Genomic DNA, 25,034 nt, shown 5'->3' with positions numbered 1-25,034 from the left:
ACAGAAATAAAAACAACAGTGAAGATGAATGACTAAGGCTTTACACGGCGCCATTTCTAAACTTCATTTTAAGCTTAGCTGTGGAGTAATATAAAATCGTGTTTCTCCCTTCATGCCATTGTTCTTGCTATAAAACATAGAATTATATGTAAATGATGACGTCTACAAAATGTTTAGGTGCTAGCCATTAAATTTAGACAAAAATTCCATTTTAGAAATTTTTAATATTTAAAAGAATACTCATAGTAACTAAGAAAACCCTTTTAAAAAGCAATTGTTCCAATTCAGCATCCTAAGCTAAAATAAAATACAATGCCAAACATGATTATTTGGCTTTAAATATAAGCTATTAACAAAGAGCTCACTACATTTTTTGATTAATGGGTGTGGGGGGCAGAGAGAGAGGGAACAATTTAACAAAACTGGGACTCTGCCCTTGTAACTGGTAGTAGCAGCCTAATAAGCTTCCAAAGAAAAGATAGTATTTCGCAAGGGTAGTGAGACGATTTATAATGCAGATCAAAACATACTACCTGATACAAGAAACAAAACCAAAAAGCAACACTACAGCCATGACTCACTAATAACAAAATAGTGGGCGCAGAGGGAACTCGGCAACCTACAAACCTAACAAGACCCTTAAAATGTAAAAATACAAAAACCTAAATTTTTAATACAAAAAAACCTAAGTTTTTGTGGATTAAATTAAAAGTGATATATGCCAAACAAAATCCTCTTCTAATCTAAATATATATAATATACCTCATGTTCTCCATATTAAAAATACAATTTTAGCTGGCTTTTAAGAATTTAGACATATTCACATTGAAACTCAAAACACACTGTAACATTACATAAAATATATCATGTAACTATTTTATAAATTACTTAAATATTTAAATCAGAAGCCCACTGTTAGCCAACGCATTTACTACAGTTAAAAACCAATATAAAAGTATATTTTAATTTTTTTAAATGCATGTGTTAATTTTTCTACCAATTCAGTGTGTTTCTCATGCGAACATAATTAAAGTACCTCAAAAAATTCTCATATCACTTTGTTTGAGAATGACCCATGAACTAACTGTAACATCTCACCACAGTATAACTACTGGGGGACCCAGCGGATGCTCTGTAGCAGACAAACCACCTACTAGTCACTGTGGACACCATGCAGTCGGCTTTATGCACGCATAACAGTTTAAAAATATGTGCTTTTATTTTTTTATTCAGAATATGTATGTGTCAGTCAGTGAAAGGGATCTGATCAGCTAATAAAGAGCTAATTGGTTAAATTCATCCACTTGTAAGTGGGTTTTCAGGGTTTTGCTCGTGATCCTAAATTTTTTGCCTGTTTTTGCTGGTGTAATCCTGTTGCCCAGCCCTGTGTTTATAAAACCGTCTGATTTACTTGACTGTGGAGATTTGCATGTGTCCTGGATACAAAATAACAAAAGTCTACCTCTCGGGTGACTACAGTTTTTATGATTTTAGTTGTAAAAGCACTTTCATATTTCAGAACACAAAAGCTATTTTTAATCACCTGAATGATAAGATTTAGAATTATTTGTGCTTAATAAAAAATTTACTCTCAAAAAATATCTTTATGTAAATGACTTCATACTAGTTAAATGATATCTGCTTCCCGCTTTATGTTTATCAACACTCAGCCCCACACTGAAACTTTAGAAATCGACAGATCAAAAGCTAGAATCACCTTATAGTGCTCCGTCACTTTTCATAAAATTACTCTTATGTAATGTTAAGGTAATCATATATTTTCCCACTCATTAGTCACTCAACAATATTCAATAAGGCCAAGATCAGTTTTTACTTTAGGAAAATTTACATTTTGTGTCATTCAATGAATTATTGAAATAGGCTTTGCAATAATTCCTGTCACCTTTGTTCACAGAACCTTAAAGATTGCATTTCAATACTCTGTGCATTCACCTTATAAAATGAAGGAATGACTGGACATTTAGGGAATCATTCATCTTCTCTATACGAGGGAAAGCCACACATAGTCTCAATAAATCACTGTCTTTGGAAGACACAAAAGATTTCTGGTTTAATTCAAAATCCTTTATTTAAAATGCCAAATGTCTTTATATTATGCAGAAGTGCTCCAGATGGTTAGGCACATGTTTCAGTGAAGCTGAATTACAATTTTTTTGAAGGTTCTCTTAGTCTGCTCCATAAAGGCTGTTTTACCCATAGCTACTGACTGTATTCTGAGTGCTCCAGGTAAAGTGTAAATGTTGTGTAAGTGCGTGGCTCTTGAGTGCTTTGTAAATGTAAATGCTTTTTAGTAAAGGAGAACAGACATGAGTTAGGCAGGATAGACATGAATTAGACATGACATTACAGATTACATGAAGTCAGAACTTTAAAATGATACTGAGCACCTGAGAATCCTAATTTTTTAAAAAGTTCTATTAATTATTAATCAGTGTTCTCATAAGTGGATATTAGTCTATCTTCCATGACTTTACTTCTCAGATTTCAGAAACAAGAAACACTTTGGGACTCTATACTAATAGTAATTCCACAGTTACAGAATTATAGTAAGAAAACTGAGCCCTTACTCCAATAAACCAATAAAGCCCATAATATATCAGATACCGTTAAATACAAATCTCTAACATTAGCACAAATTCCTTAATATCTGCTGCCAAATGTCACTTAATATACTTTAAAAAACCCATACATCCTGTTCTAAGCAAAAGATCCTTATTTCAGTTCCTTTTCAATACAGTCTCTCAGGAATGACTCAGCCATTCCTGGTACTTGGAACACTACACAGTTCTCTCACAGTGCCCTTTCTTCCTGTATATCTCTCAGAAATACTGTTTTCCTAAGAAGATTTAAAACACTTAAATCTCCAAAAAAATCTATTTTTGAATACCAACAAAAATCTATTGTTCTCTTCTTCTTTCTAAATACATAATACGTGTAAAAATAAGGTTATCCCATGAAAGGTAATTTCTGGGAAGGCAGCGAGGGGCTTCTGAGGGCTACATTGCTTTGTAGACACACTTCACAAACTTAATCCATAAATAGGACAGTCTACACGTTTATTTATTCCCACTTAGATTTCATTATTTCCCTACTTACTACAGATACACACAGCTCGTCACCTATTGCCACAGTCTCACCCACTTTCTGAGCAGCTAGGAGATGGGACAAGGCTGCTTTCCCCTTGGGCTCCACGCACGGACCCCACCGCCATTTCCACCACTGCTGCTGCTTCAGAGCAGGGAGTTCCGATTTGCAGAAGTGTAATTAATCTCTTGTATAACCCCCGCCCCCCAGCCTCATAAAGAGGGTCCCCAGCAGTGAGGTCCTGGCCATCTGCATGAGAATCCTGCAGGGGCTGTTAAAATGACAGGCGCCAAGGACCTTTCTTGAATCTTCTGAAAAATAATCTGCATTGTAAATAGGCATCAGGGCAAGGGATTCTCACAGGCTTTAGGTTCTGAGAACTAATGAAACTATAATGTCACTACATGAAAACGGAATCTTTTCAGAAGTTTAAATTTGCTTGAATTAAATATCTACAAAATAGAAACATAAGAGGCTGGGAAGATGTCTAAAAAGGATGGTTTCATATGTTCTCATACAACGGGAGACCCCCCCAAAAGTGGAACTTACTTATAAAAATTGTATATTTATTCTTATATGTTTAAACCTCAGCCACCTTCAAAGAACTTTCCACTTGATGCAATACACCTATGAAGACATTTTTCCACTGCTCAAAACAGTTTTTGAACTCATCAAATTTGATGCCTTTTTCTGCTTCTGCTGTTTTTTGTTACCTTTTCCACACTGGCAAAACATTCCCCTTAGAGGACTACTTTCCTCTGGGGAAACAAAAGAAAATCGCTCAGGGCAGGATCAGGGGAACTGGGGGGTGGGGCCCTGGGAGGGTGGGGCCCTGGGATCCTGCCGGTTTTTGTCAAAAACTGCTGAACCCTCAGCACCGTATGGGTAGGTGTGCTCCTAAATCACCCATCATGAAATGGACAAATGCACTGAACAATCTTCAAAAAAATTCACCAAAGCCAAACACAGCCTCTCACAACAACACCAGCTGGTACACTGATAGATGGGTCCCTAGAACATTCCCCTAGTGGGGTAAGCCTGTACTACAAGGGACCCACCCTCCAGAAGATAATTTCAGGTTTTGAGGGGGATCCTTTCCTATACTTTGAATGGGTCAGTCATTTTTTAAATGTTTTTCCAGTTTCATTTGACGAAAACCCTGCTTCTTAAATTCTAACTATTTCTTATGACTCATCCCCAAAAGGACTTGATGACATCTTTGAGACCATCTATGCTCTATGCACATATAACATGATGCCAGCACTAAATCCTGCACAGTGAAAGCATTAGTTACTTAGTTACAAGTGCCCAAACGGACGTCTTTATTAGAAACTTCAGCCACAGTGCGCTGTCGGGGGACGGAATGTCGAGTGACGGCCTTGGAACCCAGTCCCGGCTCCTTGCCTTGCTTGTAATGTGTGACCCAAACTGAGCAAAGCTATCCTCTCTAAGCCTCACCTATAAAATGCTAGTAACTTCTATTTCATAGCATTATTTTGAGATTTCAATTAAAAGTCACAAATAGCCATCTGTTCTTAATAGATCATATGGTGTTAGAGTAAATGTTCTTATTGTTTAAAAATTGCAGTTTAATGAGCAGTCTGTTATTGTTTAATAACCATTACCAGGGATGGAAATACTGTTGAGGACTGACGAATAAATCTATTTCCTGGCTAGGAAGTAAGAATGCGTCATGAAACCTAAGCCTGCAGGGAGAGCAAAGGTAGCATTCTGGGCCACAGCGCAGAGGGGGACTGAGAGGTCGCCTGCGTGCCCAGCTCGTACCCGCGGGCAGAGCCCAGGGCGGGCACACCTCAAACCAGACTCCACTTACTTACACGGTGATATGTCATATCCAATATTCCAACGTCATGGAGACCATAAAGACAGGTATTGTTTTACAGATGTTTTCTCAGAATACAGACCAAGAAAATGATTTCACTGCAAATCATTTAAACTACGCAGCCAACCCCTTGGGAAGTACAAAACAGAGCCCTTGAGTCGGATACATAATCTCAGTTGCGTGAAACCAGTTACTATAACGAATTGGTAACATTTTTTTAGCATCAGAGCAACCTTCTACATTTTCTGCTAAATGATTTATGGGCCTTTTCTCTTCCCATTAGACTGTCTTCTGAAGGCATGGATCTGGAAAACGCAGATGTGAATCCCCGCTACTAAACACTGTGTCTGGCACAGTGAATACGGGGATGGGAGCTGGGGCTGGGAAGCCATTACAAAGGGAACTAAACGGTTCACCACGAAAAATAAGAAGAAGGTCCCAGTACTTATCCCTCCTGATTCAGAAGTCCACAGTTACTGCCTAAGTGACAATGTGCAGAAACAAGATTTTTACCAAGGTGTATATTTTTACCAGAAACAAGATTTTTACCAAGGTGTATATTTTTTACCAAGGTGTATACACACCAGGTATACACCTGGGTGTATACCCAGGTGTATATTTTAGCATATACACCTGGGCAAATGGCCAGGGAAAATACAAATATCTCCTGTGTCTTTATGTCCACCTTCCACCTCAGAAGGAAGCTGGGAACCTCAGGTAGCTTGCCCTCTGAACTGGGAAGCACTGCAAGAAAGCTCTCGAGCTTGTTCTCTATTAAAGGCAGGTCTGAAGAACTGGGGTGTCATTTACACAGCTCTCAGTGTTGCATCCTTGCTCCCCCGTCTGATCAGAGCCACCATCAGCACCCACACAGCAGGGAAAGGTGACCTGGCACAGACTCTGCATGATGTCACAGGGCTCCTGGTCAATGGAAGTTAGCTGGAATTCTTAGAGGTCTGTGCTGAAGGTTTCAACTGGGCCACTGAGTTGAAATAAATGTCTTTTAGAGCCTGAATAGATTTTTGAGGTCCAATTTCTGGCATATTTATTAACAAACTGCTCATCCCATCTTTCCATAAAGTTTTTATTTTTATCGCTTGCTCGAGGTAAGCTGCCTGTGTTTTAAATGTCTTCAGTGTTTGATGCTCTCATCAGGACACAGCCGATATATTGCATAATACTTATCTGGTTTTGCATCACATTAAAATTTAAAATAGAATCCTGTGATTTACTTACATCATATGCAAAGTCAGTTTGTCGAAAACTACATCCATTTCTCTCTCTTAGCTAATAACCTTCCTGTTCTTCATTTTGCCTTTCAGCTCACTAGTCACTGTCATTTAAAATTTATTTTTCTACCTCATACAGTAAAGTGAGGAAAATTACCATGGAGGCACCTCATTAACGTGCTTCCTCAGCCATTTCCCTAAAACCGGGAAATAGAATTTGTAAGTGGTTCCGTTTCCCATCTGCAGGGTGTCATTAGAGATGTCATCACAATTCCCGCATGGACAGTAGCTCTTGACATGCGGGGGACTGTTTACGTTTTTTTTTTAAATCATTGCCGTCTAGACCACACACAGAGAAAATAACTGAAAGCACCATCAGTAAAAGTGGACTGAACCGCCTTTCAGAGGAATGGGCACCACTCTGCGTGCGAGCATTTTTGTCACGATGCTTCCTTAGTGGTTAGAACGCTCCCCCTTTAAGAGGTGAAGGCTCTGTGGCTCAGAGAAGTTCAGCTTATGCTTCAAGGTCACGCCTTGTGAAAGGGTAAAGCCAGGATTTGAACACAGCTATTCTGACATCCACATTTCTGCTTAGTTTTAGTATTTAACGGACTGTGCAATGCACTCAGTACTATAAATAACAGAACTCCTGCAGAAAGTGAAATACAAATAAAAGGCCCTGGCTGGTGTAGCTCAGTGGATTGACTGTGGACGGTGAACCAAAGGGTCGCTGGTTCAATTCCCAGTCAGAGCACATGCCTGGGTTGCATGGGGCCCACTGGGGGCCACATGAGAGAGGGGAGAGGGGAGGGAATTTAAGGGTAAAAAAGGGGAGGGATTTGGAGGAACAAGTATGAAGGACACAGGGACAAGAACTAAGGGGGGTGGAAATGGGAGGGAGGTGGGGAGCACAGGGTGGGGTGGGCTGGGATGGGAGAAATAGACAGAAAACTGTACTTAAAAAATAAGTAAATAAAGTTTTAAATAAAAATTAAAAAAGAAAGTGAAATACATATTAAATCCTTTCATCATGGTTTGAGACAAATTGAATTTAAGCTATATTAAGTTTACAAAAATAAAATTTAAATTATAGTTTTGTTCCTTCAAATGTTTACCCCTGTGCATTATAACATACTAGGTATGTAAGGCATTTACTCAGGCCATTTTTTCCAAACACTGTTTGAGGAGAAAGGCAAAGACACGCTCAGACGTAAACGTACAGTGAGACCTGTCCCATTTTAAACACGACTAACTGACACCCTGTCCTGGAACGTCACCACTGCCTGATGTCCTTGGTACCCGAACAGCACCACCCTGCCCCCTGCTCTCTGGGATCTACAACGACCACCTATTTCTTTAACAAAAATGGACTCTTTGAATGTATTTTATGTGGTTGCTGAGCAACAAACATCCTTCATCCAAGTGTAAACACACTGAGACACACACACACACACAGAAAAGCGCTGAGGATAAAACACAGTAGACACCTCTGTGAGCTACGTCCATCTGTATTCAGTGGGACCCAAATTTTGGCAAGTGTCTGTCATCCCTCCCATCACAAACCAGCCTGTCCTAGAGAGAAAATTTCTACTCCAGCTTTTCTCATCTTCCAGCCAGTCAGGGGTCACGTGGCAGTCAATCGCCCAGGTGCTGGACTTGAAATACTAAGGATTTGGTACTAACTTATAACTAATTACAGCCTCAATGAATAAATAACTTCCCCTATTTTATTATGCACATTCATTAAATATTAAGTTGGCTTGCCACACAGGCAGTGCTGCCCACTTAGTTATACACGTGAATTCGTATTTTAATCTTTTTAGTAGAGAATTTACCATCTTAAAAAAATAGACTATGAGTCAACTTTTGGTAGCAATTAAAGAACAGCCATACAGCTGCTGGTGAGGGAAATGCCACAATGAACCAACAGAATCAGGTCAAGCAACATTTAGGAAACTCCACGTTACGTTTCCGAGAAGTGGTCACAACCTGACCCAGATCTCTAGATCTGGGTCAAGTATTTTAACCAGTTGCCTTCAATTAACCAATTTTGCCTCTAAAAATGCACGTAAAGTCTCCTGGTGGATTAAACTAAAATTTTACTGAAAACTTCCATGGTCTGGTTCTCCCCATGATGTGCTGTGGATATGCTAATGTGAAACGTCAACAGAAATGTTCTTTGTGTGGCTATAAAATATTAACCTGCTCCATGAAATAAAGGCAAGCGTAAGCACTTTACCATGGGGAGTCTCTTTGGATCCATAAATAAATGATTTGCTGGAATTGCATTTCTACAATGTGCCCTAAACCCACACTAAAGACATCACACTAAAGAGTGGCCGAATTCTGTCACTGTGCTGTGAGGGTTCCCACCACTGCGAGGGCCCCCACTTGGAAGTGGGCCTCTTTTTGAGCATCTGTATTTCTTTTGTTAACTCTCTCATGCACGTCTGCGCTTAGTCTTGGGACACCAGGACTTACACAGCTGATTGGATGTCTCTGTTTCATGTGGTCTTTGCAAAGCCACTTAAACTCAGAGGTCCACTTCAGTCATGCATTTCCATGCACTCAGGGTAGAATGAAGTGGATGTATATGTAATGTACATAGTAAGCATTTTGACTCAGGAACAAAGACTTACACACTCCAGATCACGATTCCAAGCAGAAGGGAAGCCCACCCTCTTTGGGTGCTTATTATTTTGAGTTTTTCAGTAATCAATAAAACATTTTTCAGGGAAATGTTTTCTTTGTGAATTATAAAGCTCTCACTGAATAAGTTACCAGAATTTACATGTTTTGTAAAAAACAAAGTTGTTTGGAAGAAATGATAGTTTTATATCTTGTTTGACCAAGCCAATTTGACTTCAGTTATGAGAAGGGCATTCAATAGTTTAAAAATACAAATTTTTTCTTTCAAAATAGGTTCACAGATAAACACACAACTCCTGGTGGTCAATATCCCACTATCATCACAGGAAAGTGAGAGACAAACATTCCCCATGTCAATGAGAGGTGAGGCTCCAATATGAAACACTGAAAAACCCAGTATTTTAACTTGCTTGTTTCATAAGCCACTAAGTCTCTTTCTGGATTCATAAATTACTTTCCTTAAGGAACTGTAACTGTCACAGAAGTATCCCAACATCAGTAAAATAGTAGAAAAGGATGGGTACACAGCATTAACTTAATCACAGGATGGGCCGTGTGGTTTCACGTCAAGTATGTTCTCGGCCCAGTCACAAAGCCTGGGGGTTGGCTGGATATGTGACCACGCCCCATCCTAAACTCTTCTGTGCCTTTGTCTTAAAGTGAAGAGAAAGACGCCTGACCCACCTCCTCACGACTTAGAGAAATCAAGGAAAATGAAGAATAGAGAGCTAAGTAGAAAGTGTTCTTTAATGTTAATGGACGACTTTGTTTTTTACAAAACATATAACTTCTGGTAATTTATTCAGTTACCAGTGCTTTGGGGAAAAGAGCAGGAATGAACACACTTTCTGAGTACCTCTTCTTTCTGGTTTTCCTCTCGATTAGGTATATAATAGGTACGATCATTTCTGTTTTACAGATGAGGAAACAGGGGAGATGAGATGAACCTGAAGGAAGCTAGTAAACATCAAGGGGCAGGAACATGAAAAATGGGGACAAGGAAACAGAGATCGTCGGGCTGGATGAGGGGTGGGTACAGGCATTAGTAAAGGAAGAGTGATTCTCACTTAGATTGTGGGGTATCAACAAGTACTTGAAGCACGGGAAGAAATCACCCCAACAGATGTTGGGAGGAACAAGCGCTTCAGGTGCAGGACAAGCCAGGAGCAAGATCGCTGGCAGGTGTGTGCCTTGGAAGCTCTGGAGAAAACAAGAAGCCCGTGTGGGTGGAGCAGATAAGCAAGAAGCAGGAAAGGATGTTGGAATCAATATGGAGACGGCTTCAACAATCCAAGGGGAGGATGATGGGCTGCTAGACCAAGGCAAAATGATGAGAAATAATCATTTTCTGGATATATTTTTAAGACAGAGCCTAGCTTCACTGACAGATTAGAGTAACACAGGGTGTGAAAGCGAGGAGTCAAAGATGACCCGAGTTTTTTGACCTGTGCAATCTGAAGATTGGAATTGCCACCAAGGGAGAAGGAGGTGGCTGAGGGTGGGCTAGGTGTTTATCGGGGAAGACAGCAGGGGCTCGGATTGGGGAATGTTAATGTGAAATACGTATGAAGAAGCTAATGCAACCTAATAAGTAGTTGTTAAGCCACATGAACACGGAGTTTAGAAGAGATATATGGGCTGGAGACAAAACCTTAGTCATGCATGTGTGTGAGACTTAAAACCATGAGACTGAGATCCTCAAGGGAATAAGTAAAGGTTAAAAAGAGATTTAAGAACTGATTCCAGAGATAGTCCAACATTTAGAATTTGAGACAATGCAGAGAAGCTGGTGAAGGAGACAGAAGAACTTGGTCTAAGAAATAAGATAAAAATCTTGAGTGTGATGATTTAGAAGCATCTACAGAGTATGATGACTTAGAAGTATGTATCCATGGGAACAAAGAAGTGACCATGGATACAGAAACGTGGTTGTCATGGTGTCTTGAGAGGAGGGATTTCACTGGAGCAACAGAAGCCCAGCCTGGTGGGGGAGGATTTCAGAGATAATGAGAAGAAACATGGCCGGTAGAGGCAACTCTTTCAGGAAATTTTGATGAAAATGGAAGAAAATAAATGAGGCAGTCACTGGAAGAACAAAAACCTATTTCCACCTTCAGTTTAAGAAAATAAAATGAAGAGCTGACAGATTATAGGTCCATTTACTGAAGCTTGACCTAAATCAACCCGACAGGGACCTAAACTGATCCTACCACTGGGTCATCACCTAAATTTCACCTGACCCTCTCTATTCCTTCAGTGACTAGTGTGAAGGAACAGAAACACAAAGACAACTGTTTACGTAGTAAAAACTGCATGCCTGTGAGAATCCACAAAGCATCAACCACTGTCACAATACAGAGTGTTCCCCAGTGCTGTGCTGGGGTCGACTGGACCTCCTCTGGGTCAATCCACTGGGGTGAAGTCCTACATCCGCCATTAGCCAGCTCCACAAACTTGACCTTCATTAGCCTCGGTACTCTCATTTGTCAAAGGGTGAGAGGCCGTACATCCCTCCAGGATTACAGTGAGGGCAAGTCAGTGCCAGGTGCCATGTAATAAGCACTTTAAATATGTTAGAATCCACAAATGACAAAACATTTCAGAAAAGTCTCCTATATCTGCAACAAAAAAATCGGTAACAATGCCATTGGCTCCTAACTGCCCATTGCTGAGCATGGCTTGTGTCTTTCAATGTTTCTTCAACACCTAAGAGACGATTCTTACTCCCTGATTGCTTCTTAAATATGTCTGGAAGCTGAAAAATGACTGTGTCCCTAGAGTCAAGTATTGATGAACACATATACATTATCTGCCAGTTAGGTTATATTTTATGTTCACAACTTTATTATTGCATTTTTACCACCAGGAATAATCTAGCAGTCTTTGTATGACTACATACATGTTAATATATGATATATAAACATATCACATATTATATGTATTTTATGAGATATTTGTCTAATATATTTTTTAATTTTTTCCTTGTCTGAATTCCTCATCATCTCTCCTCCTTAATTAATAATGTGTGACTGAAATCGGTTCCTGTTGTCCCAGGTTACTTAAAGCCTGAAAGCATTAGAAAATATTGACCATACTCTGTACTTAGGATACTTTAAGGAACCTTTCAATTCATCTTGGCCCATATAATTTGCCAATTATTCTTTTCCTATCTGCAGTCACAAGCTCTAATTCAGAACGCCGCCTACTTTTGTGTGTATTGAAAAGCTGAGCCCCAGATTTATTCCTTCTTGGACCAGACCCTGCACCTCAGGGCCTGGGGAATCCTTTCAAAGTCACTAACTCAACAGTCCTCACGACTAATGAGGTTCCTGGGCCATTTTTCTCCGTAATGATGACGAAATCTTTTCATTGCAAGATGCCCACACTGCGATGAAAAGTCGATTCCACAAGCTGCTATGTAGATAAATATTCTCCACACTATTCCTAGTGTAGTCTCTTCAATGTCCATGGAACAATGCAGGATTAAAATGATTAGGGCTTGAACAAGGACACACAAAAAAACCCAATAAATTCATCGGAAGGCAAATTATGTCTATGGAATCAATTACCAAAACTGAGAGACCAAGGCAAGCACCCAGAGCCCTTTATAAAACATGCAGCATGTGCTTAGTTGCCCATCAACAGTCCTGCTTATGTACACATTTGTACACATCTCGAAAACGTATAGAGCCCTTCAATCTGCTAAGGACCGTGTTTAATAAATTTACAGGAAGACAAGCAAATCTAAAATAATCACAGGTTGTCTTTTTTTTAAAAAATCACTCGAAATCAAAAGACAGGAAGGGTTAAAGTCTCTTCTACTTTTAATATAATCTCTACACTCTATTGTTATTTCTTAGGAGGGTAAGATTTATCATCTGAAAAATCCAAAAACAGATTCTCCCCCTCTATACATCACAGCCACAGCTTCCAAACTGCACGGCATCGCGGAGCAGGGGAGGCTGGAGGCAAACCTGCACTGCTCATCTGCCTCGGGCCCCCCTCTCATGATCTCACCCCCTTCTCTCCTCCAGAGCCACTGCCACAGACCACTGCCCACCCCCCACATGCAGACGAGAGCTGCCACTATTGACCAGCCCACTGGCATGTACAGCATCTGCCCATGGCCTTGACTGAGGCAGCCAACAATCACATGTCCCTTGTAGTCCAGACAATACATAACACTACCTCTCAAAGACTTTTCAAGAACCAACAGGGTATGAAAGCAAGATTCACAAAATCACGTGCATCTCTTCATATCTACAGAGTGGAGGGTCCAGCTTGTAATAAAGCCATAGACGGCCCTGGATTTTTGGAGTAACGGCTGTGAGTACAAATAATGGATTTATGGAAGTCTAAATGAACTCAATCAAATCATTAAATATTTAATGTTTTATTAAATTTATTAGGGTGATATTGGTTAATAAAATTGCATAGGTTTCAGGTGTCCAATTCCGTAAATACATCATCTGTATATCACATTACACTCACCTCCCAAAGTCAAATCTCCTTCCATCACTGTGTATTTGACCCTTAGCCCTTTAACTTTCCTGAGGCTGTTTCCACAGCTATAAAATGGGAATAATTCTTACTACTGCTGTGTGAGGCTCAAGTGATAAAATCCCTAAAGAGGCACTTAGCAGTACCCAATACATTTATAATTAATTTTATATTATTATTATTATTATCATTATTACTATAGATCCAGTCCTCTTGCCTGTGGGGGGATGATACAAGATGCACACACATTTAATCCAAGATGCACGAACTCTGACCCAGACCCTCTGCAGGGAAACCGTCTCCACACTTGGTGGTCAGCAGCGATCTGAGACGCAGCGCCACCGCATTTGGAAACCTTGACGGTTTCCTCGTGAAAATAAAAGGCTATCCAACTGCTAAAACTCCCTTCTAATTTTAGTGAATCACAGTCCAGTCACCTAAACACACATTTAGTGGAATATTTCTAGTGGCTTTTTCCCCTTTTTTTACTGACTTGTAAAATTCTCATTATCCACACCCACGGTCCTTGCACTGTGGCACATGGGTTCCAGGCCCACCAGAGTGCTGCTGAAGAGGGCTGGGAAATCAAAACTGTCTTCATAAGAACGAAAACCAGTGTCTGCCTGGTTCGCTGTGCTCCCGTTTGCACTAAAGGTGCAGATGCCCCGGTGGGTAAGGCTGTTGCCCTAGCTCAAATCAAAACAGTAGCTCCCAAGTATTGCCACAGTAACTGTATTCTTCAGGGCTAAGCACTGACAATGAAAGTCAAGAGCCAGTTTCACCTAAAAACTGGAGGACTCTCCTTGATGAAGTAGTAAAATCATTAATTCTGTTAATTCTAGACCCTTAAATCTCGAGGTCTCTTCCCTGCTGTCCTGATACACGGAGAAATTTGCACAAAGAACCAGGCACCTGCCCCTAAGAACTGGGCTGCCTCCCAGCCAAGCGGGGTGCGGCTGTTGGAGTTGCGAGCTGAACTAGCTACTTCGTTGACGGAATGTTACTCGGCAGGGCAACTCACAGAGATGCTATGATTTTTTAGACTCGAGAGTCTGGCAGAGAGTTCTTTTGTTGATTGAAAATAAAAAAAGGGAATCTGACTCTTCAAGGAAAGTAACTAATCATCCATGTTACTAATGATAAAATTTGAGCTGTTAGGGAAAAAGTCAAATTTTGAAACACTTCTAACCATCACAATGAAGTTGGGAGCCAAGACAATTAAGGACTTTTTCAATAAGATCCATTTACACCAATATTTTCCAAAGGACCAATGCCTTGATGTCTGCAAGTCACGTACAGGTAAACAGCCATTCAGAATACAAAGTAGAGTGATATATTAGTATTCAACAAAGTATGAATACTTCACTGATAGGGTTTCGAATTCAACATGGCAAGTAGGTTTTAAAAAACTGGCCCTCGTGGATGGAGTTCTGGAGAAGCACCAAAGAAAATGGACAGCTACCGGAAGAGGGTGTTCAAGTGTTCCTCCTGTAACCAAGCCACACCTCTGAGTGAGGGTGGATTCTTCTCTTATACATATACATACACATATACATATACATATACATATACATATACATATACATATACATATACATATACATTACCCAAGCAACATTCTTTGCAATAGATGAAGAAGGTTTGAGAATCCAGCTATCTTCTCTTATAAGTCATATATTAAAGAGATTTATGAAAATATAAAATAATGTCTCTCATCATTATTTTTGGTTTAGCAAAATAAGGTTTTATCTAATACAATACAATAAAATATATTGTTTAATATGGTCTTTAAATGAATTAACATTTTATCAATTTTCTCAATTTTAATGTTCAAAATAGTAAATGTCAATAAATAAGACAAACCTGAGCCAATGTCTTTTGGGGTCCTTGCCAATTTCTAAGAGTAGGGAGGGGTCCTGAGACCACCAAATTTAAGAACTGAGAGCTTGGACACATGTATAGTATTTCCTCCCATTTAAGCCCTAAGTCTGCCCTGGCTGGTGTGGCTCAGTAGATTGAGATTGAGAGCCAGCCTGTGAAACAAAGAGTTGCTGGTTCTATTTCCTATCAGGGCACATGCCTGGGTTGTGGGCCGGGTCCCCAGTGGGGGACAGCAACCACACATTAATGCTTCTGTTCCTCTCTTTCTCCCTCTCTTCCCCTCTAAGAATGAATAAATAAAATCTTTTAAAAATAAATGAATAAATAAATAAACTCTAAGTTCCATGTGAGTCCACCCACCTAGGTTCCTCTTTTTCCTTTTTGAGTTTTTTTGACAATTCTCAATTCATTCGTAGAACAGGAGTAACTGGTATGCCCTTATGTCCTAAGTTCAATTAATGATCAAGATCGATTTTACTAACTTCCTGCATTCCCCCAGCTGCTCTCGGTTAATTTATTTCTGAGGCACAAGAACACTCTGCTACCATCTCATTCAGCATGGACAGACAGACCAGCTACTGCACCTCGGCCAACACACCAGGCTCTAACACAGACCAGCACAGCAAAGCCTCTGACCTTGACGAGGTCCAGCCTAGCCCCTCAGCTGCAAGTTCTCACACAACCCACGTTAAAAGAGAAGTGCTTATTGAAGTGCAGTATCTCCACTTGTTCTCAAACCCAGAACAATGGTTCAAAATGCATACGAGCTATTCTCACACAACCAAGACTCTTCTCAGGATGTAACGACACAAAATAAAAAGATAATAAACCTTATGTCTGCAACCCAACACCATCCTTCAAAGACACTCCTATTCAGGCCAACGTTTTAGCTGTGAGACAGGCAGGGTTCGGGAAGGTACACCCTGGACAGATGTCCGGAATGAGCACTAGAGGAGCCCCAGACCCCAGCTCCGCCCCACGGTGTCAGAGCTGGAAAAGGAATGCCAGCTAAAGCATTTCCCTCTCACCCCCTGACCCTGGGCTTGCCCAGGGAATGTGGTCAGCCGTGACTCCAGCCAGAAACCTGAGCAAGCCGCCCAGATTCCTATCAGTGAACAGGAATAAAGTTTTTTTTTAAATCCACTGGAGCAAGTTTGCCCATGGAAACAAACAATTGAAAATTCACCTCTGACAACCAGACATAATGTATAACTTCTTTTTGCAGAACCATGGCAAATTAATTGTTTTGGCAGAAGAAAAAAAGTACTTCATTGTATATACTTAAGAGATACAACCAATAATAATATGAAACTCTAGCTCCCAACTACTGCTTCCAATATTCTTGGGGAAAGGCACATTTGCTTTCAATTTGAAGAGTGGCTGGGCCTTGGGAACTCAGGCGTGGTTTACAATTTCAGCACTTCAGTTCACAGAAGACACCCTGACCACTTTTTTTCTTATAAAACAATCATCATAATGAATTCTCCTAGATTTCTAAGTAAATAGGTTACAGGAAATGCAAATAACTTTTCCTATGGGTATTATTTGAGGCCAGAAAAAGTAACGAACATATTACCCCCTATTACTAACAAAATGACTTAGAATGATTTTTAAATCCGCAGGCCTATTACAGAGACAGCACTGTTTAAAAATTTAATATAAGCCAAACTTTGCATATCTAATGAGTAAATAACAAGACTCTTGTCTAATGATAAGAGGGGACACTCGCTCTCATGTTCCATATTCTGTAATAAATGGAATACATGGAACCAACCAGCAACAACAACATCACTTGTCTTACAGTTTAGCAAATGCATCTAAAACCTGGAAGGACTTAATTGCCTGTCTTTAATGAATATTTCAGCCTTCAAACCAGTGGAACCTCTTCATCCAAGAAGTGATTCCAAAGAAGGCAGGCAGAGACAGGGAATGGGTTCAGGGGAGGAATATACCAACTCAAAATAAAATTTTGTAAATCGAGGCCTGAGTAAAACCAAACAGCTTAACGTATAAGACCTATGTTACAATCTTCAAAAAACTAATTCGGTCAAAGAGGACATTTGGGTTAGAAGTCCCTTCAGGGCTATGTATAAAAGATAAAACTGAATTCTACTTTGGGTTGTATTTCTAAGAATTATATCTCTATTAAGAAGTATATCTGTAATATCCTCTAGGCCATGGATATGTTGCTCCATCCATTGAACAGACACAGCTAGCTATTATGGAAAAAATCACAGGGGATTCAAAAAGATAATAATAATAAATGAGCATTTTAAATAAAGAAAACGCCTCACCTCCCCCAAACAGAAAAGCAAGAAAACAAATTCATGAGCCTCCACCGTCTCCCAAGCATGTTATGTCTGGGTCACTGCCAAGTATCACAAACCACATTTGATGTTTTCTGCTTTTGGCTGAATGACACCAGAATGTCTTTGACGGGGGAAGGGAGGGACAGAGAGAACTTGGAAAATGGCAAACATGAGCTTTCCAGAGTGTAGCTGTGTCATTTCTGATGGATCTCAAGACAACACGGGAAGTGTTTCAATTAAAAAGCAGACCAGTGATGTAGGGAGGGAGCATGGGCAGCCAAGCTTGCAGCTCTCCCGGCCTATGCCGCGAAACCCGGACTTCTCACAGGTCAGCAGACAGAGCGCCCGGGCCATGGCCTGAGCAATGCAGTCCTGTCTCTGGAAACAGCCTCTCCTGGCTGACCATTCACAGCCTATTACATGTTTTAGGTCAGAAGGGAAGAGCAAGGAGTGGCCTAAGTCAGAAGACATTGTCTAAAATGTGAAGGCAAGATGAAATCAGGAATCTCCCCAAACTTGGCTCCGCACATTGAAATCAGTCCCTCCCTCTACAGAAACCGCCAAGGCTGCTGAGAATGGGAAAGTGAACGGGGTCGGGATCTAAGCTGTCAGTCTGTCCTCATGGCCACGCCCCCCCTAGACAGGGAGGCTGTTATTGGCAACTTCTACCCCAGTTCTTCATTTTGGAACAGAAATGTCTTAGTCTGAGAACTGCCATTCTCTAGTAGACTTCCTTACTGAGAGCTGTTTAGTTTAGCGATGGGATTCAGCTTAGGTAATTGGGTGTGGGTCTGTGTTTTTTGGTGGAGGGAAGGGGAGGAAGAACACTTCTGAAATGGCTAAAGATTTCTCCCTGGCCTTATACATATGACTTCTATGAGGGGAAACAGAACCTAAAAACCATACATTGTTTAGATCTGACTGGGATCAAGCTGAATTTTATGTCATTCTTGTAAGTCTCTGTGCCAGAGTATTTTCCTATACTCCCATCAGTAAAATCAACCATCAACAATCAAGGTAAATAATCATAGAAAGTAATATAAAGAGAATGGTGTTTCAAAACAGCATGGCAACAAAGAAGTCATAAAGGACAGCGAGACCGTTACCTCCGCTCTCTGTGTTCTGGGGAAAGCAGTGGACTTCTCTATGGCGTACACCTCCACCAGGTACAGGCAAGCTCCTTGCTCCCGGTCCAGGACGGCCGCCGTCTGCATCATGCCGGTCAGCCGCCCGATGGTAAAGAGGCGGCCCACGGTCTTTTCTTCACAGCGAACGGAGACGATGTAATACTCCACTGGGGCTTCCGACCCTCTGGGGCTAGCCGCTTCTATTGATATCACGTTAGTCCCAATGGGTTCCCCTTCCTTCAAAATAGTTATATACTTGGGTTGCGTAAAAACAGGTCCGTCAAGGCCCTGAAGAATGACGGTCAGTTCAGTGGTGGATTTCCTCCTTTCGGGGCCAAGGTCCGTGGCCGAGACGATGAGGTTGTAGATCAGCTGGGAGGGCACCAGCGCGGAGGCTACTCTCAAGTCCCCGCTGAAACGGTCCACGACGAAGGTGTCTGTGTCCCCGTTGATGATCTCGTACTCCACTTCTCCGTTGGCACCTTCGTCTGGGTCGGCCGCCATGACTGTGGTCAGGACGGTGCCGATCACGGCCGAAGGGTCGGCTGCCAGGGCGTTTTGTGATATGAACACTGGGACGTTGTCATTGAGGTCTGTAACCAAGATGGTCACGTTTTTCAAAGCACACCGTCTAGTCTCCACAGGCACGGCTTGGTCGTTGGCTTTCACCGTTAACTCAAAGAGATTAGCGAATTCCCGATCTATTTCAGCGTTTGTATATATGGTGCCTTGGACTTCATCTATGCCAAAGTGGTTGCCCCTGGGCATCTGCTGGACGATCGCATAAGCTAGTTGCCCATTAATGTCTGCATCGGGGTCGTGGGCAGTCACTGAAATGACAGATGTCCCAATGGGAATGTTCTCAACAATGGACTTGAAAATATCCCCGGGGGGAAAGCTAGGAGGGTTGTCGTTGAAGTCTCTCACCTGTATCACCACTGACATTGTGGATGAACGAGGAGGCCTTCCTTTGTCTTTTGCCGTTATATTTAATTTGTACAAAGACTGTGTTTCAAAGTCCAATTTCTTGGCAAGAAAAATACTCCCAGTGTTTGGGCTAATGCTGAAAGTTCCGTGGTTGTTAGTCCCAGTGATGCTGTATTGTAAATCAGCATTGTCACCGGAATCTGAGTCAGTGGCAGTGACAGAGGACACCAGCTCACCAATTCTCATGTTTTCCAAAACATCCACAAAGAGTGTCGACTTAGGGAAGGAAGGGGTGTTGTCATTCTCATCTAAAACATCAATAGTTAAGGTACAGGTTGAATTGAGGGACACAGCCCCGGAATCCACCGCCTGAATTACAAGGGAATAGGCAGCTGTGGCTTCGTAGTCTAATTGGCCAATGAGCGTCACCTGACCAGAGGTGCCATCTATAGCAAACTGTCTCTCTTCGTTTCCCTTTATTACAGAATAATGAATAAGTCCATTACTACCTTCATCAACATCTGAGGCCGACACTCTTAAAACCTGCGTCAGGTTGGCTGCCGACTCGGATACGGTGGCTTGGTAGAAGTCTTTCACAAACTTGGGGGCGTTGTCATTTACATCCTTCAAGTAAACATGCACAGTCGCCTGATCCTTGAGAGGGTGCGGGAGCCCCTGGTCTGTGGCAATGACTGTGAAGGTGAACACCGCAGCCCCCCTGCGCCTCATAAGAGACTCCCTGTCGAACTGGTGGGTGCTTGTGATGTCCCCACTAAGAGCGTGCAGCTCAAAGTGCGGCTGCACCGTTTCAAAAGAATACCTGACTTCTCCATTTGGCCCGAAGTCTTTATCTACAGCACTCACTTTGCCCACGAACGCCCCAGCTTTCTGCTCCTCTTCGAAATAAAATGAGTAATTGGTACTGTTGAAAAGAGGTCTGTTATCATTGACATCTTCTAAAATTACAGTAACATTCACAGTCGCACTCAGGGGTTCCACTGCTCTGTCGGAAGCTACAACCAGTAAAACGTATCTGTCCTGAAGTTCACGGTCCAGTTCACTCTTTATATACAGCTGACCATCTGGGAATATGCCAAAAGCATCCCCGGTATTTCCTTCAGCGATGCTGTATGCAATTTCGCCATTTGCTCCCGAATCCTTATCAGAAGCTTGCACTTGAAAGAACCGAGAATTCACAGGTTCTGACTCAGAAAGCGTGACCTCATAAGAGAGCTGGTCAAATACCGGTGGATTGTCATTGACGTCATGGACATAAACGGTTAAGATGACGCTCGAGGAGAGCTGGGGCACACCCATGTCAGATGCCAGGATCTCTATCTGGTAGGAACCAGCGTGGGCATCCAGGGGCCTCAGCAGACTAACGTGCCCACTCTTCTCGCTGATGGCGAACAGGTTCCTGGGGTTCTGCTTCAGGGTATAGAGCACCATGCCATTGACACCTTCATCAGGGTCCACAGCCTTGGCTTGGAAAATGCTGTGACCTGCCTGCCAGTTCTCCACCACATTCACACTCTCCACTGCCTGAAGAAAATGGGGAGAGTTGTCATTCAAATCCTTAACTGTTATGTTAACCACAGTGTCTCCGGTCACAGCGCCCCCACTGGCCACCACTTTCAGCTGATAAAAGGATTGCTCTTCTCTGTCAATCACACTGGCTGTTGTAAGCTGCCCAGTGACCTGGTTAATTGCAAACATACCTTTCTGATCCCCAGTGGTAATGAGATAACTGATGTTGGCATTGAGATCCATGCTGGACGCAGACACACTACCCACGTGATATCCCAGAGCCACATTCTCAAAGACCACGAAGCTGTAGGCAGCCTGGCTGAACACGGGTGGGTTGTCTTGAGTGTCCAGTACAGTGATGGTCACTATTGCCTGGTTGGGAGACTGCAAATTGCCACCATCAGTAGCCACTATTTGCAACTGGTAAGCTGTTTTTTCTTCTCTGTCTAGGGCCATTCTGGTAGAAATCTCCCCGCTCTGAGCATTGACCTGAAACCGAGACCTGTCCCCAGCTGATATGCTGTATCTGACAGTTCCATTGAGACCCAAGTCGGGGTCCGTGGCAGACACAGTAGTGATGTAGCTACCGCCAGGCTCATTCTCCTGAATATGAGCAAAGTACTGGATTGGGTAGAACACAGGACTGTTGTCATTCACATCCAGGAGACTGACATTTATGCGAGCCAACGAGGACTGGGGCGGGGAGCCCAGATCTGTGGCCAGGACCAACAGGGAGTAGAACGCTTGCTCCTCTCTGTCCAAGGAGGAGACCGTACTCAACCTCCCGGACACCGGGTCCAGGCGGAAGGACCTCTGGTCAGTCTCGGCCTCTTGTAGGGAGAAGCGCACCGTCCCATTGTCACCCAGGTCCCCATCGGTTGCCCCAAGCACTAGCAGTTCTGTCCCTATTGGGGTGTTCTCAACCACAGATACATCGTACCCTCCTGGCTGGCTAAACACTGGCTTCTCATCATTCACATCCAGCAGAGTTACTACAAGCTGGGCGTAGGAGACCTTGGGGTGAACACCCTGGTCCCTAGCACTGATATTCAGTACAACTTGGGAAGCAAGTTCACGGTCCAAGCCCCCAGCAGCCCCAGTGGTCACCAAGCCACTATGTTCACTGATACGGAACCAACCTAGTCCATTGCCAGAAACGATGCTGTAACGCAGATTAGCATTGAGCCCAGAGTCGCCATCTGTGGCAGACACTCCACTCACGTAGCTTCCCGGGGGCGCCTCCTCGCTCAGGTTCACTCTGTACACTTGCTGGGCAAAGACGGGAGGGTGGTCATTGATGTCATTGACAAATATCACCAGGCTGGCCACCGAGGAGCGCGCCTGGCTCCCGGCGGCAGGGGGCGCCCCATAGTTATCTGAGACGGACACGGTCAGGTTGTAAGAAGGGATGCGCTCCCGGTCCAGGGCGCTGGCCACTTTGATGAGGCTCAGGTTCGGCACTTTGCTGCTCTGCACCTCAAAGTGGCGCTGCTCGTTGCCCGCGAGAATCTGCACGGAGATGTTCCCGTTGGCCGCGGGGGAGTCCGCGTCCGTCACGGTGAGCAGAGCCACCACCGTGCCCACCTGAGCGTTCTCATCCACCGAGGCGTAGCGCGAGGTGGCGGGGAAGTAGCGGAACTTCACCACCGGGTCGTTGTCGTTGACGTCCAGCAGCTGAATCAGCGCCTCCGCGCGCCCGGTGAGGGAAGGCACGCCGCGGTCCAGAGCCTGCACCGTCAGCGAGTACTGGCGCCGGGCCTCAAAATCCAGGGGCTCCCGTACGGTGATAAGCCCCGTTTCGGGGTCCATCTGGAAGGGGGTCCCCTCGTCCTGCAGCCGATAGCGGATGTCCGCGTTGGTGCCCTCGTCCGCGTCCGCCGCCGCCACCTGGAGGACGCTGGAGCCCACGGCCGCGTCCTCAGGCACCCCCGCCTGGTAGTGAGAACTGCCAAACACCGGGGGGTTGTCATTAATGTCCTGCACAGTCACGTTTACCTGAAGGTAGCCCCGCCGCTTGGGCTCGCCCTTGTCCTCCACTTCCACCAGCAGCTGGTAGTGCGGCGTGACCTCTCTGTCCAGCCCGCCCTTGGACACCAGATGCAGGAAGGCGCCCTCCCCGCTCGGGTTCACGGTGATGTCCAGGCTGAAGCGACCCTCCTCGTTGCCCTGGATGATGCGGTAGGAGCGGTGGTCCACGCCATTGGAGCCGATGTCCGCGTCGGTGGCTGTGTCCAAGATGACTTGGCGCCCGCTGCTGCTGTCTTCCTTGAAAGTGACCACGATGGAGGGGTCCGGGAAGACGGGGGCGTTGTCATTCAGGTCCCACACTAGCACTCGCACCTCGGTGGGGTAGGTGGGCGAGCTGGACAGGACCACCAGATTGATCACGTCGCTGGGCAGGCTCTCGCGGTCGATGGTGGCCGTGGTGTACAGGGTCCCGGTGCTGCTGTTGATGGCAAACAGGGCGTGGCTTTCGCTGAGCCTGTAGGTGAAGCCGGGGCGCGTCTGGATGGTGCCCACCAGCGTGCCAGGGGGCTGCTCCTCCAGTACTTGGAACACCTGGCGCTGTTCGGCCCCGCCGACGCGGGCTGGCCCCGGGAGCAGGAAGAGCAGCCCAAAGACGCGCAGGAGCTGGAGCGCCGAGGGGCTGGGCAGCGGGAGCCGCGCGGGGCCAGGAGCCCGGCCCGCATCCAAGTCCATGGTCCCGGCTCCTTGGAACGGGGCGGCCAACAGAAGGAAGAAGTGAGGCAAAAGGAATGCAATGAGCGGAATTCAGCAGCCCCAGCAAAAACAGCCGATAGCCCTGAGAACTCTGCTACTCTAAAGAGCCTCCAGCCCGGCAGAAGAAGCAAGTCAGCTCAAGGAAGGACTCCAACCAGGTGGCCATGTAGACAGGTCGTGCCGGAGGGAAGCGGGGACAAGAGGCGGCCGGGCATTCCGCGGGGCGCTCCTGGGAGCTGATGAGTTCCACAAAAGTTTCTCAAACCTCCAGTATTTCCCCGTGAGCGCGTTGGTTTTGAATCCGGAGAGTGTGAGCGTTTTCGCCCCGGTCGCCGAGAGGAGGGAAAGGTGGTCTGTGTTTAAGGTGTAGGAGCAATCGTTGCAAACACTCTCCAGAAACTTTGGAGCTCGCCTGTGGCCAAGAAACAGGAGGGCAGGACAGACGCGGGTGGCGCTGCGGGAAGAGGACGGCGGCGCACGGGGAGGAGCGGTGGGGAGCCAGGAGGTGGGCGAATTCCTTCCCTAAAGGCTGGAGACCAGGGGGCTCCTCGAGTCCCCCCCCTCCCCGTCAGGAACAGCGACACCCTTCCACGGGGGGGCTGCACGAGGGGCTGCGCGGCCCAGGCGGCGGCCGCCTGCGCGAACTGCGCTCCCGGCGCGGGCGCTAGGGCTCCGGAGCCCGCGCGCAGTCCGCCGCGTCCTCCTCCTCCTCCGGCAGCCGCCGCCGCCGCCCCAGCTGCGGGCACAGGCAACGTCCAGCGCTCCTCGGCATGTTTCTATTCTACTTCAGCCGGGGCGCCCGGCAGCCCGTTATTTGTACATCCACTGCGAGCGCAGGCCCCCCGTTCTTCTCGGCCTCGCGGGGGTCGGACAGCAGCGGCGCGAGGTCCCCGCGTCCCCTCCCCTCGGCATGCCGGGGCCACGGTCCTCGGGCGGCCCCGTCCGAGCCCACTCTAGTGCGCCTCGCCCCCGCCCCGGGGACCTTTGCGTTTGAGGTCCCGGGTCAGTTTCACTTTGTAATCCGCAAGGCGCTAGGTTTGGGGGCGGTCGGCTCCCTTCCCGCTGCGCCGTCGGCGGGGCAGGCGGGGACGCGGGCGCGGGGCCGTGGCGGCGCCTGTCAGCGATCTGCTGCTCGCCCGCGGGGCTGGAGGTTGTGCGGCGGAGACGCCGGGGCTCGGGAACCCCTCTCGGCCCCCGCGGGTCCTCGCTGTCCCCG

At 44.8% G+C, this 25,034-nt stretch overlaps 1 protein-coding gene across 3 annotated transcripts in view; it reads right to left on the bottom strand.

Annotated features, from left to right (window-relative positions):
- Positions 1-24,527, bottom strand: part of FAT4 (FAT atypical cadherin 4) — a 153,734-nt gene extending 129,207 nt beyond the window's left edge. For all 3 annotated transcript variants that reach the window (XM_053658327.1, XM_053658328.1, XM_037129859.2), the window contains exon 1: positions 18,623-24,527. In XM_053658327.1, coding sequence (XP_053514302.1) covers positions 18,623-23,797 — 5,175 coding nt within the window. In that variant the 5' untranslated portion in view covers positions 23,798-24,527. The remainder of the gene's footprint in view (positions 1-18,622) is intronic.
- Positions 24,528-25,034: the final 507 nt, after the last annotated feature.

The sequence above is a fragment of the Artibeus jamaicensis genome, unplaced genomic scaffold, assembly GCF_021234435.1.
Source record: "Artibeus jamaicensis isolate MK-2021 breed Jamaican fruit bat unplaced genomic scaffold, CSHL_Jam_final scaffold_537, whole genome shotgun sequence".
Taxonomy (NCBI): Eukaryota; Metazoa; Chordata; class Mammalia; order Chiroptera; family Phyllostomidae; genus Artibeus; species Artibeus jamaicensis.
This window is presented reverse-complemented; position numbering and strand designations above follow the sequence as displayed.